We start from the raw sequence: 18,371 nt of genomic DNA, 5'->3' as shown, positions 1-18,371 counted from the left end.
TACAAAAGATTATAAGCAATAGTGACTATTCTTTGCTTTCAAAATAAAATGTTCAGAAAAAAAAAAAATGTACAATAAAAACTTTTTGCTAGCATGAACTTTTAGGTGCTATTTCTGTGAAGCGTTGTTTAAAAAGAAATGTGTTGATGCATGCTAGTATTTCCCAAAAAATATTCCTAATGGATAAATCAGTGTAACCACTTTCAACAAGATTATGGGAAGTATTCACATAAACAAGCACTGGCAAAGCCAACCAATCCAACATTTTTTGTGTGAGTCTTTTGGTTTCGTCAATGCGTGTCTTTTTTTCGCATGGCTTTTGTAACACTTTATTGTTGTCGGAGCTGCCAGGCCCTCACCACTGTAACAAACACTGGCAAAAAGAGAAAAAAAAACATTTTTGGTTTAAAAAAAAGCACACATTGCCATCAGTGGCCCAACACAGGCCCTGTTATAAAAAGAAATAGTGTATGCGCATGAGATTTGGAAGTTGTGTGCTTCTTATAAAATGCAGCACAAAATAAAGTCCAAAAAGGTATTTAAAGCCCCCTCACAGCCTCTAACCAAGAAACTCTTAAATAAAGATAGAAGTTCATAACATTAATGTATCATTTAAAAAAAATCAACGATGTTCCAAAGTCTACTTATCTTTCTCATTATAGGAAAATATTAGAGAAGAGCTGGTGAAAAGCCTTAAAACAGGTAAGTTAGTAGGTTTGCAGACTCAAAGGCATTCCAGCCCTGGAACTATTGCTTACGGCTTCCTCCAGCCAGAGTATGTAGATCTGCGGAAACGTGGCAAAATAAGGAAATTGCTATAGCAGGGATTGAAATTGCAAGTATTTAAGCCCTACTATAGTAGTAGCCTTGGCATAATCAGAGAGGCTGTTAACAGAGTTATCACATAATGAGATTGCTGCCATAATTTGGCATCGCATTACATTGCACCAAAGGGAGAAGTAGATTTTTTTTACAGGACAAGTAGATTTAAGAAGCAACCTGTCCTATGGACAAGATATTTTATTAATTTCCACACCCCTGTAGTGTATAGGTCATTCTATCATTCTTCTAGCTCAAGTAAGTCCAACACAATATAAAATAACGTTAAGAACTAGTGCACTACTACTTTTTATATATGGCAAACAATGGCAGCTGAGCGTCAAATTAAGATATTTGCATAATGGCTGGAAATAGTGACCTATACAGACAAGTATTAAAAATTACTGCATATTTGCTTTACCTTTTGAGTGGGGTGGAGTTGCTTCGGAGTGTGGCTGCTTGCTTTTGGGGAGTCTTACAAGATCGGTCCCTTTTTCCTTCACTTTCAATTTTGCTCTCCAGCTTACTGTAAAAAAGGGAAGAGAAATGTTCATGACAAAAAGTAACTTACAAATATTGAATGACTATTAGGAAAAGAAATGGTGAATGTATGTGAGATTTCAAAGTTATATGCTTCTTATAAAATAAACAACAAAATAAAGTCCAAAAAGGTATTTAAGACACCTCACAGCCTCTCACCAACAAACTTTAAAAGAAAAAGATAGACGCTCATAACATTAATGTATTATTTAAAAAAAATCAACAATGTTCAAAGGTCAGACATTTCTACTTACAGGGGGCTATTGGTGCCTCTATCAGCTCGCCCTTCATTATTAGGGAAAAGGTTACAATCCTTGGTCTGTTTGACTGGCATTAAACCGATGCTTTTATCAAGACTGCTGTCTTTGGATGGTTTGAGAGGCGCCAAATTGAGTTGCTGGATGTCACCCCCATCAGACCGTGTCTTTTTGGGTGAATCAGAGAGTCCACTGAATGCCACTTTCCTCTTAACAGCTTCTGGCTCTAGAGTTAGGAAGGACATATCACCATCGTCGAAAAGCTGCTCTAGTACATCGTGCTTCGTCAACTTGCTTCCAGGAGATTTAGCAGGACCTAAAGGGGATTGGATCAGTGAATGTGTACATTCAAATCATTCGTCATGACTAGGAATTCAGGATACATTAAACAGCATCACTATAGAGGCTGCAAGATATTGTCAATGCTAGCTCTTGACAACATACAGCTAACAGATGGAGGGAAAAAGGGAGTCTTTACAGCAGCATTTCAAAAGATGACTATGAAAAGCAGATGGATCCTGAAGCTTTCCAACGGTTCCTGAAATTCAAAGAGCTTTAGATAACTATTTTTGGTGAATCTTTCAAAAACACCAAGCTAGAAGCTTCAAAGAAGCCTTCAATTAACATAGCTGTGCAATATTTGGATGCCAATACTGAAATGAGTTTGTGAATCTTTCTAAACAAACTATGGCATTTTTTCACAGGCTCACAGCCACCAAAATCTAACGATCGACACTTGAAAAATCTCAAACAAAATGACATTAGATAAACAACAAAAAAAGTGTACCAAAGGTTCTTTATGAAAATAACTTCTTCATCCATGATCACTTATAACCACACCAACTTCAAGGGCAATCAGTCTTTTTCCCTTCCTTCAGAGTTTCTTTTCACATAATCACTGGATACCATGACAAGGAAAGATATAGCCTCACTGGTTCCGCTTGGCTGTGACTATGGGTCTCAGATTCTGGAAAACTTTGTCAAGACTAAAAGCTAGTCGATTTTGAAACACAGGAAGACATAATTTAATCAGGTCTCATCTTGCAAGTCCAGAAGACATCACAGCAACTGAGATACCTGAAGATTTTTCTGAGAACGAGGAGTTCTATTGTTCCATCATCTCCCATGAAAGGTCCTTTTTGATCAGTCACTCACAACATCATAGGAATATATGTGTTCTTCTTGAAACTACCCATTGTATATAGATGCCAGCTTCCAGTCTAGTGCTGTGCAAATATAGTCGAAAATCTGAGAGGATGAGGTTCCTTTTTTAAATTTTTTTATATAACAAATGTGTATATTTATTAACTGCAATGGATGCCAATGTAGTTATGGTTGAGTTAGTGTTTCCAAGAAAAAAGCATGTTTTGTTTTCTTCTTTTATTACATTTTCTATTTTACGACTGACAGCTTATAAATCAGAATCCACAATATGAATATTCCTGGACGGAGTTTTGTTTGGTGCGGTGGGATTTGAAGAGGACCGGTCATTGTAACATAACCATTTATAACCCAGTGCATGACATCAAATGAAAAATGAATACCCCCCCCCCCCCCCCCCAGATCCGTTCTCAGCTCCATTGTTTTGCCACATCCACAAAAATCACACATTGTTAGCTCCTCCTTAAGGTTTATGAGTGTACATCAATTTTTCACCATTCCAAATCACAATGACTAGCGTAAAATCACGACTGACCAGGGCAAATCTCTCACCAGCTCCTCTCAATGTCTATAGAAGTGTAAATAGATTTAACCCTTTCAGTCTCATCAGGCATGAGACAGAGGAGGCCCCCTCAGATAGACAGGGAAGCAATGGACTCCACAGGCTTTCAAAGTCTATTTACTTTCACCATAGCTATGAGGTTCCACAATTGCATATTTCAGTGGGTAATAGGCTGAGGATCTGTATTTTTCCATTGGGCTACCACTGTAATTTTAGATGCTCCCAAGCAGTTCCAAAAGATAATTTTCTCTGCTTTAGTATGCTATTGCAAAGTGGACATCCAGGACTAGGGAACGCATGCAGAACTGAACAACACAAGGTAATCTTGGGTGCCTCTTTCACCTTGGACAAAAACGGCAAGATGCATGGGAAGTCCCAACAGGTGTGTTTCAAATCTCCAACTGAACGACAGCCCCTCCAGCACTTCATGCTGGCCAGAGGGTAAAACTTGTGTAGTTGGGCTGGCTAGCAATACCAGTCTTTTAATTTGCATTGTGCCTCTCTACCCAGCACACTGTGAACATTTTGATGAAAACCCCTCCAGAACCTGAACCACTGGGTTTCTGTAAGCATCACACTGGCCAGGTTTTGCCACTTATGATTCAGTAGGTCATGATCTTGTAGGGTTACCTCCAAGAGGAGAGTTCATAACTAAGTGTGGCCACTGTTGCTTGGCATGTAATTTTTTCAAAGAGAGCTGCATTTTTCCACACAGGCTCTAATACCCAGTGCCGTAGCAGTGTGTAACGGCCTCTCTTACATTTTAATGGAAATCCCTCTTATAGTCTTCAAATGACGTGATCGTCCCATTGTTAAATAAGTCTGAGATAACAGGCGTCATCACAACGCCAAGCAGAAAAAGCTCCCAGATGGAAAGCAGGCCTAAGTGTTGGGCTGAAGTGTATAGGCATGTGCGAGGAAGTATATGTAGTTAAGTGTAGCTGTCTGTGCAAGCCGCCCCAGATCAGCAATAGTGTGGACATGGGCATACTAAGTTAATCATTTGCTGAGTGATAACATTTTAGTTCCCATACAAGATCTCACAGAGTGGGGCCCACTGTAGCTCTATTCATGTGTACCCATATTTTATTCTGACTTCCTAGTGCTCCATTCCGCAACAACCATCGGTTGGACTCCTCAGTGGGTTGCCGATCAGTTAGATCAAGACCCCTCTATCTTTAGGTTGTCACGTTGTTTTACAAAAGACTCTTGGATGAACTTCTCAGCTAATAATTCGAGCAATGCTAGTTTGAAGTCAATAAACAAGGTCTCCGGGAGTACAACTGATGAGGCCTGAAAAAGACAGAACAATTGGGATCTGTCCTTTTGATAGTATTTACGCTGGCTATAAATTAAGTAGGGATTGTCGGCCATCTAATTCCACTTTTCAATGTAGCAGGAATGGGGAGGAAGTTAGTGACACCTTTTGAGGCCCATCAAAATTGAGTATGATCCCTAAGGGCATTTAAGTCTCCTAATGGGATTAAGAGGTTTAATATTTCAGACTTAGACATGTTGATTTCGAAGTCTGAAACTCCCTCATACTCTGACTTGCAACCGGGGGACAGAGATGTTTGATAGAGTTAATAAGATATCATCTGAAAATATCACCTTGTCTGACTTTGCCAAACTGTAGACCTTGTAATCCCCAGCTCTCTTCTAACTGTGCATGCTAGTGGTACTATAGTGAGAGTAAACTATAAGGTGCTAGAGGGCATCCCTCACACGTACCCCTATTTAGAGTCAGGGGGTGCAAAAGTAATCTGTTTAGTCCTATTGTGGAAGCTGGGGTGTGATGGCCAGTTAGAATCACTGCAATGAACATATGATAAACCCAAACAGGTCAGGATGGATCTTCTGGAAGGATGTTCTCCAAATACATGGCCAGGATTTTGTGTCAATTTTACTATCTATATTTAGCAACACTATGAGTTTATACGTGCAAAGGTTATGGTCTTTTCATTGCTTACAGAAAAGGGAGGTCATTGCTTCTGCCATTGTGGGGGTGACTTCCATTCCTTGTGAAAAAGAGTTAAGCAGCTTATAAGATGTGGACTTTAAAGATGTGCAAAAGCTTTATAAATCCCTCCTATGATCTTTAATGTCTTTATATCTGCCTTTACTCCATCCTCCATTATTAGGGAGTCAAGAGGCTCTCTCGCTCCTCTACTAGTAATTGAGGCGGTTGGGAAGAAGCACAAAAAGAATACCTAGAGACCAGAGTTAATCAGAGGTGAATATATACAATTAGGAGAATGCCATTAGCTTGCCTGCTTCCTTAGCCATAGTTTCACAAACATTTCCCACAATTTGTTTAAACATGTCTCTCACATTTATACCCAAGTTGTCTTGTACATCCTATTCCGTTGCAGACTGTTTTTTTTTTTTTTAAGTGTAAGAGGAACAGTTACAATCTGTTTTTGTCTAGGGCTCTCAATTGTCCTCAAAGAGGTGCTATCACTCTAAGGAGGTGTGGGGACAGTTGTTCTCTAATTTAGATCTCCCTTTTGAAGTTCTCATTGAAGTTAGTCTTGGTGATGGCATCAAGAGTCTTATGCTACTCGCCATAAGCACAACCTAGTTACCAGGAGAACCACTTTAAAGGCATCATAAAAATTTGATCGGGACACATCTCCATTGTTATTATCTTCAATGTAGTTCAGGGATTGCGTGCAGAGTCTCCCCCTTTAGGACTGGGTTTTGCAACAGTGAAGGGTAAAGAATCCACCTTTTGAGATTCCTAGTTTTCCATTGCCAGTCTATATCAAGCAACACAGGGACATATTTTGATAGTTGCATTGTGCCAATTTCTAAATGTGTAATAATGGGGCACTAATATGTTCATTAGTATGTGTTAAACGTGTGAAAAGTGTGAAAAGTAGGTGCATTCACTGGAGTCCCTGTGTTATGCCCTCCAAATGTCACATAGGCCTAAGACTTTCACAGTGCACTTACATTTTCTAGAGAACGTCCCTTTGTGCAACACTACTAATCTTGTCCTATCTATATGGGAGTCACAAACTAAAGTCCGCCATTAAAATTACTCCTTCCTCGTCAAACACCACTTTAGCAAATATGAGGCTACAGAGGAACTTGAGTTATGGACATCAGCTGTTATAATGGTAAGTTTCTTACCTTCCAGAAGGCTCCTTAGCATATACCCTCTTTATTCTTTTTAGTGCGTACCTGTAGAGAGCTGGGCTCTGGTTGCAGTACCCCCTTCACTTTTTGCCTGGTTTTTAGAGGCAACTTTGACTGAAGTGCACTGGGATGCAGCTCACCAGGTCGCCAATGCCAGTGTTCCTTCCCAAAAACAAAACACCTAATCACTTGATCCCCAAGTGAGCAGGCCCTTTAGCCCCTCTGTAAGCCCCTAGTAAATGGTACCGCTGGTACCTAGAGCATGGGTACTAGAGAGGCCCCCTCTGAGGTGCAGCACTTCTTGTGCCACTCTGAGGGACCCCCCAGCACCAACCTTATGTAGACTGTCATTGCAGGCTGTGTGACACGGTGCTCCCAAAATTGAAATTGTGTGCTATGTCCCCTAAAACACTGCTTGTAATATCTGTAAGTCACCCCTACAGCAAGCCTTCCAGCCCTACAGCAGGGTGCATTATATTACAAGTGAGGGATATATGCATGAGCAACTATGCCCCTACTATGTCTTTGTCGATACTCAGACATAGTAAGTGTGCAGGGAAGTCCTTTCAAATACATGTGCTGGGACACTAGTCACTTCGTGTTCCCAACCTACATGATAGCTTCTCTGAAGATAGGGATGTTAGGTATCAAACATCTCATATTAATAAACCCTCACTGATTTCAGTGATTGATGTATTAATAAATGCACTCAGAGGGCACCTTGGAGGTATCCCTTGAAAAACCTACCAACTGTGGGTAAGCTCACTGGCCGGTTCAGGCCAGCTGTCACCAACAGATACAAATCTGCCTTTCCAGGGTGAGAGCCGATGCTTTTGAGAGGTCAGAAAACAAAAGCCTGTCCGGGCGTAAAACACCCCACAGGATGACCTGCATTCCAAGGCAGGGGCTCCAAAGAAGCCCATCACTTTTGGCATGCAGATCTGGTCTTCTGTGGAAAATGAAAACCCCCTTGCCGCAGGGCCCTTCTAGCACTTGGGCAGGTGGGAAAATGAGATATGCAGGAGGCGTGCTGCCCTTCCAGGATGGATGCACCCCTATGGCGACCAGCCTGAAGTGGACACGACTTTAGCAATTCTGCCATCATGAGTGTGGTGGCATTTAGGAACTCTGGTTAGGGAGTGGTCATCTAGAGGGTGTAGCGACCACAAGAGTAAGTAGCCAATTGGCTACTACCCTTCACTCCCATTAACGCCCCCTAAATTGAGTATTTAGGGGTACCCCTGATACCAGATTGTCAGATCTTTGCTGAACACAAAAGGAGAAGTTGATGACAAGCCTGCTGGACCCGAGAACCGGGGAGCCCGACTAACTTGGCACCAACCCTGCCAGCCTGCCCGCTGCACCCAATCCTCAAGGAGCAAGTGACCTTATCCTGCTGCTCCAGTCTCCAAGAACCTGGGAGAGCCACCACAGCTCCACAAATCGCCAAGAACTCCCTTCGAGCAGAGGGGCTGCTCCCCTTCATTCGCAGGCACTCAAGAAAGGACTGAGAGGAAGCATGACCATCAAAAACCTGACGCTGGACATCATCACTGCACCCGGACGCATCAGCCTGTGCTGAAGTGGGCCAATGGTGTCAGCGTGGTCCCCAGGCCCTCCAGAGATGAAGCCCAACCTGTGATCACCCACTGTGGACTTCATGCTTGAGTCTGCAGCCTGTTTCTGCAGACCCCCTGCAACTGCGATTAACCAGGAGACAAAAACCGCCACCTTAGAACACCTCTTCACCCATCCACTGAGGAGAAGAGAACCAAGGGGGTCCCCACGTCTCCCCACCTCATGAAACCCAAGCCCACTTGTTGTCTTAGTCAGACTGGACCCCCAGTCCACACCTGCAGAGTGTTTCTGTGGGCACTTCCCTGCAACAGTGAGGAACTCCAGCATCAGACATGATGCCAGAAGACACCCCTGCACCTGTGCTCTACAGCTCGAGGAGGTGTGGACCGATGGTGTCCCCATGTGCCTAAGGACCTCAAGGGTCAAGCCCCACTGTGGGTTCCACGGACTGCCCTTCCAGCCCATCCCTGCAGCAAAATTCCACCCGGGCCAATTCCTATAGACTTGAATGGGACAACCTACGACATAACACACCTCTGCACCAGAGCCTCCCGAGGTGACCTGTGTAGCCAAGGACCTTGCCCCATACTCACCTCAAGTCCAGAAGAACAGTACTGTGTGTTGTTTCTGAGTGCTCATATGCAGTGTGTGTTTCTTCCCATAGGAGAACATTGGACACCCGAGGATTAAAACGCACCTCTGCACCCAGGCGTCTCAATGCCTCCCGAAGTGAACGAAGAGTCCTGTAGGTCATCACGAAGTACCCGCATGCACTACGTTCCCCTCCTCCCCATAGGATAACATTGGGCACCTAAAGCAGAAAAGCACCTTTGCACCTGGACCACCCATTGCCTCCCGAAGTGAGCTGTTGGTGCTGCTTTGGACCTTGCCCTGTACTTACTTTAACTCCAGAAGATTGGTCTTGTAAGTTGTTGCTAAATACCAGTATGCAGTATGTTTTCCCCCATAAGAAAACATTACAACTCTAAAGATTGCAGTGTCAGCTGTTGAAAACTGTCCAAATTCATAACTCAAAAAATAGTCGCCCGAGTCTAGTGATCTTAAATTGGTGTTGGATTTCTTTATCGAGTGTGTCTCTCACTTACTGTATATGGGTGTGCGCCTTACATGCTTAGCACTACCCTCTGATATGCCTAACTGCTCAACCACACTACCCAAAAACAGAGCATTTGGGATTAGGATTGCTTGGGCTTGCACGGTGTACCTCATTTTATTCCACTATATGAAAAGCCAGCTTCCTACACCATCATTATAAAGGGAAGGGACACCCCCTGCAAGAATAATGCTACTCCATTCTGTCTCAAGTTACTCAACGATTAAAAAGTTTTGGGCAATTTAGTTCTGAACTGTGACTCATATTTTCTCTTAATGTGGTTTTCTCGGATTGCAGTGATCCCAATTTGCCCTAACAATTAAGAGGAGAATCTTAACTATTAGGAAATCTTTGAAGGGTATGTTGGCAAACTAATTTCCGATCAAGGTTCTTTAGATCAATCTAGATGTGCAAATTATTCTTCTCCATTAACTGGTGGACTCTGTTTCTACTTAAAGACCTTCCCTAGTGGGGTAAAGCAGTGTAACGAACGAAAACAGGAATGAAATGTTATGAACAGTATTGCATTGTTTAGCTGGATCTCATCCTCTCAGTATACACCCTCAACCCCACCAAATAATCAGATGGTCGTTCTCTGCACTAGAGATATGTTATTGTATAAATAATTAAAATCATTAAAAATTAAATTTGTGAGCATCAGATGGCTATAACAGTGAATAATTTGATAAAAAAGGAGATTCAAAACTTACATTAAAACGGACATCAGTGACACTTAAAACAGGAGTTCAACTTAGCTTAGCTATGTTATTATGTGTAATTCCTCAATGTTGTTCCTGTGTTGTTTTGCACCATTGCTAGGAGTCCCCAAAACATTCCCTTCATAAAATAGAGCTTTTCTCCTGATTCAGTTCCACTATGGTCCCTTTTAAGAATTTCAAAAATCATGCTATCGGCTGGTTAAATCTCCCCTTTAGACAGCACTCCACAGACTGTTCGGGATCGTAAATGAAGAGCTTTAAATATCAGCTGCAACTAGCATTGTCTCACTCATCCGTTTCTTACAAATACATATGATATGATGAAGTTACTCTGGGGCTGACCAGTACATTCTATAAAGTTGGTGGATGTTGCCACTTAAACTCCCTTCTCATTATGCCGGAAGTCGTATAACTGCACATTTTACCATCATCTGTTGTCTTTCCAGTCTAATGGGAGTGGTTGTTTTAGAAATGTTGGCCAATTTGAGGGATTATATAGATTTTTGTCCAGTTTCACATTTCCCTGCCGATATTTCTGCAGCTCTCAGATTTCGGACTGACACTAGTTTTTCCTCTGGGACATCACCATTTTATGGTCTTGAGACATTTCAATGTTTCCATTCCCATTTTCTTTAGTTTTGCACAGTACACGAAGAGTCTGGCGTTGAGAATTAGATCCTGCCTTGATAGTTGAATTCAAGGAGGAATTGAGCAAATACTGAGGAATCTGGTGGAAGGAGGAGACCTGGATAATAGCTACACTGAGTTTTGTCCAAATAGTTCCTGAGCTTACTTTTAAAGGTGATCAGTACATATGCTAATGTCGGCATTACTTTGCTTCCAATTACGTCGCACACAGCAGTCATATGTAGGCTTATCTGTTTGTTTAGTAACCTTTGGAATGTGAAGTTCATTGCAAGAGCCAAGGTTGTTAGGGTGTTCAAGTGGGCTTCATAACGTCCTCTTTCATTTATCCAGCCGCCTAGATAAATCATATGTAACTTTTCTTTCTTACATTTTTCAAGTGCCACAAACCATTTTTTATTTTATTTTTTTACTTTACGGGTGAAGCTTCAAAATACGGCGGGAGGAGTCCTGTTGGCGCGAGACGCTGATGGCGGTGGAACCGCCGACAGCCAGCACGACTACTGGCGGTTTTCCGCCCGAAGACTGGTGGAAAGCTGCCAGCAGTCCTAATAAGACGGTCTGCAGACCACCAGTACTGGTGGTTTTCGGGCAGCCACCAGCATGACAGTTGGCGGTATACACTAACCAATTGGCAATCACCACCTATGACTTTTAATGTTGAAGGGAATAAAAATAGATAGATAAGGTTCAAAGACGTTTTACTTTGTTCTCAGCATTCGTGGGTCAGAATGTCAATCTTTAGAATTTTTTTTTAAAGTCACTTGCTTTTGACGTAGCGTTTTGAATTGTATTCTGGCTTTTAAGTACGTTTACTACAAGCAACCGCATAAGAAACAATTCAGGACTACTACTGCACGTACTGACATACTTATCAGAGCACCCTCTGTTTTACCACCTTCATTTATATAGAGTGTGTCAATCAGTTTATTCAACTGCTTGTGATGAGAATTAGAGCACACGTTCTCTTGTGACATCTGTTAAATGAGCTGCCTTACTCTACCTTCTAGTGCAGTGGTTCCCAAACTGTGCGCCGCGGCACCCTGGTGCGCCGTTAAAAGTTGCCAGGGGCGCCACGCACATTTTGGAAACATGATATGAACATTTAAAAAAAGATTTATGTGCGCAGTTTATAAATGACCTGTTTATGACGAGTTAAAAGTATTTTGCGGCCGAGTAACTCTTTAGCATTTTATGTGGGGGAGTTACATAAGCCTCACCTGTCAAAGTCTTGCCCTCTGCAGCATGGTTTCACCAAACATGATTAGTTCTTAAATAAAAAGCCTTCGTCATTGCCAGCTGGTCGGAAATTCAGAAGAGAGCACTGGAATGTTATTGCTCCCGTGGGATCCTCTTGAAGTGCGCACATCGGACGTATTCCTTGTTGAATTTACAATAATCAGGTAACTATAATTATTATTATTAGGATTTCTAATCTAGGGCGAGAGAGAGGGCACGGCAGGACCGGATATCACAGGAATGAGCAGGAAATTCTCCTAATCAGCGCCGATATAGTAAATTATAGTATTATTAATAACTAATGTTCTGTTTTTAAAACAGATGGATATTTCCCAGGGGCGAGCACGAGGCCCCTGTGTAGTTTCCAGACAGGAGAAAACTGCTAACAGCTTGATTCAGCACACACACAGAAGTTGAGTTTGTTTATTTAGGTTAGAAGACATTATTAGAATTATTAGTTCCTTTTTGAGGACAAGTCCAGGGGAAAATTGCAGCATTTCTGCTTTGTGAAAGATTAACCTTCCACTCTTATTATTAAGCACACCTTTCCTTTTTTCCCCCATTTGTGTTTCTAAATGCTAGTAAATTGTTAAAAATAAATTATAGGACCACAGTCCTTCCTCACTTGCATGCCCAAATCAGATTACTTACTGAGTCTTACTGCCAGGGGAAGGCAATTTTCGTTGGGATGCCAGAAAAACGGCTATGGGAGGTACAGACCAAGTGGAACTTGGAAAGCACAGTTATCAAAAGCTGAAGCCTTTGAAATAATTTAAGGCAGCGGTGCCTCCTAAATTCTCAAGAAACTGCAGAGTGGGAGTGTGAACGGTAGTGCTTAATTTGTAAATAAAAACGTGCCGGTGCCCAAAGTCCTCCTTTTATACATGTGGCTGCTGCAATTAAAGGTGCGAAAATGGAATACTGAGGCAGTGTAATACTGAAGCCATCTCAGGCCTCTTCAATGATTTTAAAGCCACTCCCTGCCCCTTCAGCTCACTCTTGCAGCTTTCTGTTTTCTCCCATTGTGACACTATTTCGTTTTTCTCTTCCTTGCTTAGCACCGGAAACAACAAGCACAAATTAAGCACTGGTGAATGATCAAGTACTGTTAAGTAGTTTTAGAGGAGAAAGTGTCCAGATTGAAGGCAGAATGTGTGCACCAAAGGTGAGGTGTGAGATGTGTGTGTGGTCAAGGCAATGTAATGACGTTGTAAACAGAGAAGAAAATACGTGCATGGAGGACAGCAAGTGTGACACAAGGGGGAGATGTGGCTAATTTTTTTTAGACGTTTAAGAATGAGAGGTTGAATTGGAGGAGATGTGGTCTAGCAGGGAGGAGGAAATATACAAAACATCCATGTTATGCTCGTTGATATAATTAAAGTACTCCCGAGGCTGGGCTTACATCGCCCACCCGAAAAAGAAAAAAAAAGTAACATAATGGGGAGCCGCGGGCAATGGCAAATATAGGTGAAGGGAGCCGCGGGTCGAAAAAGTTTGGGAACCACTGTTCTATTGGGTAGTGGGAAAATAAACAATATCATTGCACTCTAATTATCAAAGGCAATAAGTCAAATTCTTCACTCCTGCAGCCTGCAAGGGACGGTACATGTTGAATTGATCCTATGGCCTGACTCCATTTTAGCAAAACAAAAGGATGATGGACGGAGTGCTGAACAATGCAAACACTCACCCCCAGTCACAGATCTGGGTTTAATCCATTGTTCTTTTGCTCAACATGCCACCCCAGTTTGGACCCAGCCATTTGCAAATCAGTCTTGATCCTGTTCCTCATGGGAACAGTCCAGCCCGAACTGCCAAGCCAGGTCCTCCCTGGACCGGAAACAAGCATCCTGGGATTAGGTCTCCATTTTGTCTCATGCCTACTTGGAAAAAGGTGTCCTATAAAACTTCACAGATGCTAAAACATGGTGGTATTTACCTTCCTGGGTAAAGTACATATGTCACATCCTTTTGACCCAAAAGTATGTAAAATCCTCCCGTAGTGATATAAAATAAAAGGGGTCTTATCCTTCTGGTAGTGTCATAAATGAAAATTCCTTGTGCGACAGAAGTCTGAGACAGGTGTCTTTTCTAAGGTCAAATAACAGATATAACCGGAACAGTGTGTTTGTAATTTACCTTGTTAGTATATCTATTTGATGTAGATGATTATGTCAATACTTTCCTTAAGAAGGGTCAATTTACTATTTAAAAAAGAACACACATGAAATCACCAAAATTCAACAAGGTATTTCTCCCACATCATCGCTTCAGAAGCTGCCAGAGATTCTTCTTAGAGAACCTTCCAGACTGAAGCGCTGCTGCAGCATTATACCTGAATACTGATAGCTTGCCGAGAGGAGACCTTACTTAGCCCAGCTGTTCTGTATTTTCTTTTGAGAGAACATTCACTTCCAGCCTTCCTACCAACCACAGCACTTTACTGTAAAAAGGCTTGCAGTACATCTTCTCCCAAGCAACTGCAAGTTAATCTACTCCATGCTCTCACAGCGTAGCGCATACAAGTAGGCGATGGGGTGATAATATGAACATAGCGAGAAATGTATTTATTATTTTCTTTGTTTGGCATGTGCCTCAGTGATGTATAAACCATATCCTGTGTGGTTACTTTTCATGTCCTAAGCACCAGAATTTTAATTTTGAAATAAACACTTAAAGTGTCTTTTACTCAGTGCAGTGTTTGTGTGTGATATTCTAAAGAATTAAATTGGTTTTGAATTACCACTATGTCCCCAAAACCTTTATGGGATGGTTAGTAAACTAGGAAACTGACCAAATCAACAAGAGATTTGGGCAAGGTTGTGTGGGGCTACAACAACCTGGACTTTCACATTCAAGCATCTGTGCACTGAACTAAGTTCACACATCTGTGGGTGGTAAAGTCAGGCCTTGTAGAAATAAGCTTATAGGCTTAGTACATACTAAGAAGGCAGGCTAGTGACCAATCAATCAGGTGTGCAGGGAGATGTTGGTGCTGTTAGAGCAGGAGCTGTATCCAAAAACAGACTGCACTTTGGAAACCCTACAATGCAGGGCTTGGACAAGGGCTTTTGCCATGCCTAAAGGTGCAATAATCCACAATAATTCACTTACAACCATCAGCCGTGCAAGATGGACATCTCCCAAGTGAACGTCAGAAAAGGTCATAGGTGATTTGATGCACAAGCTTCAAAATTCCAGAACAATCTCCTACTCGACATCAGATCCTGCTCTCACTCATCTGACAAAAGGCAGCCCCTTGAGAACTCTAGGTTAGTGTCCAGGGGCTATGACTTTCTGCTTTAGTAAAATTTAGATCCTTAAAATTTCACTTTCAACCAGAAACCTCAGAAGAAATGACAGGTGCTTTGATACCCCAGCTTCAAAACCCAGAAACAATCTCCTACTTGATATCAAATCCTTATTTCCCCTATTGTTTCAGCCTACTTCTAAAGCTATGAAAAAGCAACCAAACAACGAATACTACAGATCTTTCACAGAAGGGTGCCTAAAGATGAATCTGTTCATACCACAAGTGCGACTGATCAGCTTTAAAAAATAAGTAAATCAAAGGAAGCTATACGTACTGCTGAGCTGCAACTTCTTTCTGGCTCCAGGTGTACCACCAACACTGGTAACTCGCTGAGCAATTCTGTCCTTGGAATGAGAATACTTGGAGGCAGAATGTTTTGATTCAATTTCTAGGGCTCTCTTTTTCATCGAACTGCGGATGACTCTACCAGACTCTACCTCTACAGCACAAATTATGTCCAGTTCCCCATCTTCTGGAGAAACTCTCGGCTTGGGTGGGCAGGCATTCTGACTGCCTGGAGATGTCGCCACTTTTTGTTTGTCTTCAGGTGTCAAAGCACAGGTTAGTGGCTGAAAGGTCTTTCCGTTCCAAGAAAGCATTGCAAATAATTCCTTTTCACCAGCCTTCTTTACTTGTATGCTGGCATTCGGATGCAGCATCTTCACCTAGAAAAGGGAGAGTTCAATGACAACAGGAGTAGATCACAGGGAAAGAATGATAAGCATTATGCATTATCAACAGACTCCTTAAAAACATTGTCCAGCAGAAGGTAACAATGCAGATTCACACATTCCTAGTTAAAACGGCATTAAAGAGATAAGGAAAGGTGCTGTTAATGTGCCACAGTTAAACTTGGGTGTGATGTGTAAAAGAGGGAACAACGGTAAGGCTTTAGCTCTGGCTGCCAGTTATAACCCCCCCCTCCCCCCAACCACCCACCCAATCCTACCCATCCGACTCCAAACTATCATCGTGCAGGGAAAGGAACTTTTCTTTTGATTGACAGCAGAAAACACCTATCCAGCAGGAGAACCGTTCTTAAGTTCCCAACAGGGTAAACCAGCGCCTCAATCCATCAATCAATTCATGACTATAAGAAGAGAGCCAACACTAGAGTCAACTCACCACTAGAGGACATTGACGTTCATTCTCTGAAGAACATGTATGCAGGATGTACCCTTTGTCCCGCTGTGCTCCATCTGACATCATCTTAAGCAGTGGAACAGGGGATAAAGTGTGCAGAAGCTAGCAGATTTTCCCAATTTATATGCACGTTCTTAAAAGGGCCTGGCTTTTGAGAGAGCCATAGCAATAGCAGCTCCCCTGCAGCTCAAAAGCAATTCTCTCTTGTCCTTCCCCTCAAGGATCATTTTATCAATTCCTACTCCCCACAAGAAGCTCAATCCATATTTTTCGGGCTGGAGGACAAGTTTTATAAGCACCAATGGAGGGATTCCCATGCCAGAGCTACCAACAGTAACGGAGGGAGAAAATCAAGTCAAATGCCTTTTCTTCTGCCTTGCCTGGCATAGCAGCCTGGACCAACAGGACACTAGGGACTATATTGACATTCTGGTGAATATAGAAGGGCTGAAACAATTCCAACTATTGGCGAACCTTAACTATACCTCTAAGGGCAGAAAGGCTAAAGATGAAGACAGTGGAAGTCCTCTACCTGCTGCCTGGGTCTGTCAGTTTGCGATGCCTCTCACCTAAGATACAACCCATCAAATGATATTGGGAAATATGTTTAATTACAATAGATTGGGTGTGTTTTAAACTCCCCGACAAACACTATTGTCAGAAATTCATCTTGCATCCATTACTTTTCTTCTGAGGATGCCACCACAAACACCTTCAATTATTATAGTTGATAAGAAGGCTGTATATTTTACAGCTTACAAATTAGGTTACGTTTTCCAAAAGGAACAACAACAAAAAAGACAACTGATATAAAAAACAATGTCTTTACTTATACGACGTTACAGTGCAGTACTTCACTTTTTTGGGACCAGTAAGAGTTCTTTCTTTACAAACCCATGTGCTACACAGAAGCTTAATACAGCAAAGTTATACAACAAGTGTGTACAAAACCTCAAGTCTACATATAGAGTTTATTTCGATTGGTTTTAGAGCCGAGCAGCATTCTGACAATCTGCCACAAACTGTATGCTTCTGTGAAGGAAGCAGGCAAGTGCTCACCTGAACGGTGCCAATAATGGTCTCAGCATCAATGTCACTATCACAAGCTGGGACGTCATACAAGAAAATCTCTTGGGGGTGAACCTCCCGTCCCAACCTTTTCTGTTTACTGCGTGGGACTTCTTCGAAGCGCACAAACCACTGCACAACCGCATGCTTACGGGACTGAGTGCGAGAACCTGAAATACAAGACAGCCCTAAAGATCACTTCATGGGAAGAGATTTTTTTTTTTTTTTTTAGATAATCCATGACACACAAACATATAAACAAACACAACACCAAAGAATGATGGATGGCAGTCCTACACAAAAAAAATTAAACAAGCAATGCATGAATTAAAAATTGACCTAAGCAGCCATATGTATCTAACTCAACACAGAGCATTGCATTTTCTTCACAAATGTAACTATGTTTTAGAAAAAAGTGTTTACACAGTTGTAGCCCATCAATATTATGCAATTTCTAGGTCACAGTCACTGCAGGGTCACACCATAGATTACCCTCTCAGACACCTCCGGTCTTGTAATTGAAAGGACTACACAAACGTTTCCCCAAGAATACATAAATGAAAAGCAAAGGGATATGAAGTAGATTCTAATTGGGAAGATATGCTTATTTTTACTACCAGACTATGTGCAATTGTGTAACTTGCCCGGCCCAACAGATCTGGATCAGACTAAACCTTAGGGCAATAGTGAAAAAATGTTAGATCGGACTACGGGCGCCTCCGCCAGCATGGGCTGCGCACTCTCATGGCTGGTTGCAAATGGAGACATGTCAGCCAGGAACCACCTAGGTTGGCTGCTCCACAATAATCACTGTGGATGTTAGTCTGACTATGCGGACGCATGCAGAACAGGAAACTTATTGAAAGTCCTGTAATAACAATCGAACGCATAAACCAGACATTATGTCAAACTGTGATAATTTATTGTCTATGGAGGCCGTCACTTGTTCTATGGCGAGGAGGTTCCATAGTTTGAGCAGCTAATCCGTGAGAGTGTGTGCTGTCCGCGCCCCATTTAGATTGGATGCCCTGCTTAGCTGCGCCCAGCACGAAAGTGATAGATTTGCTTC

The 18,371-nt window shown here is 42.1% G+C and overlaps 1 protein-coding gene across 2 annotated transcripts in view; it reads right to left on the bottom strand.

The window, feature by feature from the left end:
* Positions 1–18,371, bottom strand: part of ORC1 (origin recognition complex subunit 1) — an 87,510-nt gene that overhangs the window by 51,441 nt on the left and 17,698 nt on the right. For both annotated transcript variants that reach the window (XM_069232668.1, XM_069232667.1), the window contains exons 3-6: positions 17,294–17,472; positions 15,366–15,756; positions 1,614–1,932; positions 1,241–1,345 (exon numbers count right to left, since the gene is read on the bottom strand). In XM_069232668.1, coding sequence (XP_069088769.1) covers positions 1,241–1,345; positions 1,614–1,932; positions 15,366–15,756; positions 17,294–17,472 — 994 coding nt within the window. The remainder of the gene's footprint in view (positions 1–1,240; positions 1,346–1,613; positions 1,933–15,365; positions 15,757–17,293; positions 17,473–18,371) is intronic.

Source organism: Pleurodeles waltl, chromosome 4_2 (assembly GCF_031143425.1).
Source record: "Pleurodeles waltl isolate 20211129_DDA chromosome 4_2, aPleWal1.hap1.20221129, whole genome shotgun sequence".
Taxonomy (NCBI): domain Eukaryota; kingdom Metazoa; phylum Chordata; class Amphibia; order Caudata; family Salamandridae; genus Pleurodeles; species Pleurodeles waltl.
Note: the sequence above shows the minus strand (reverse complement) of the source record. Positions and strands in the feature narration are given on the sequence as shown.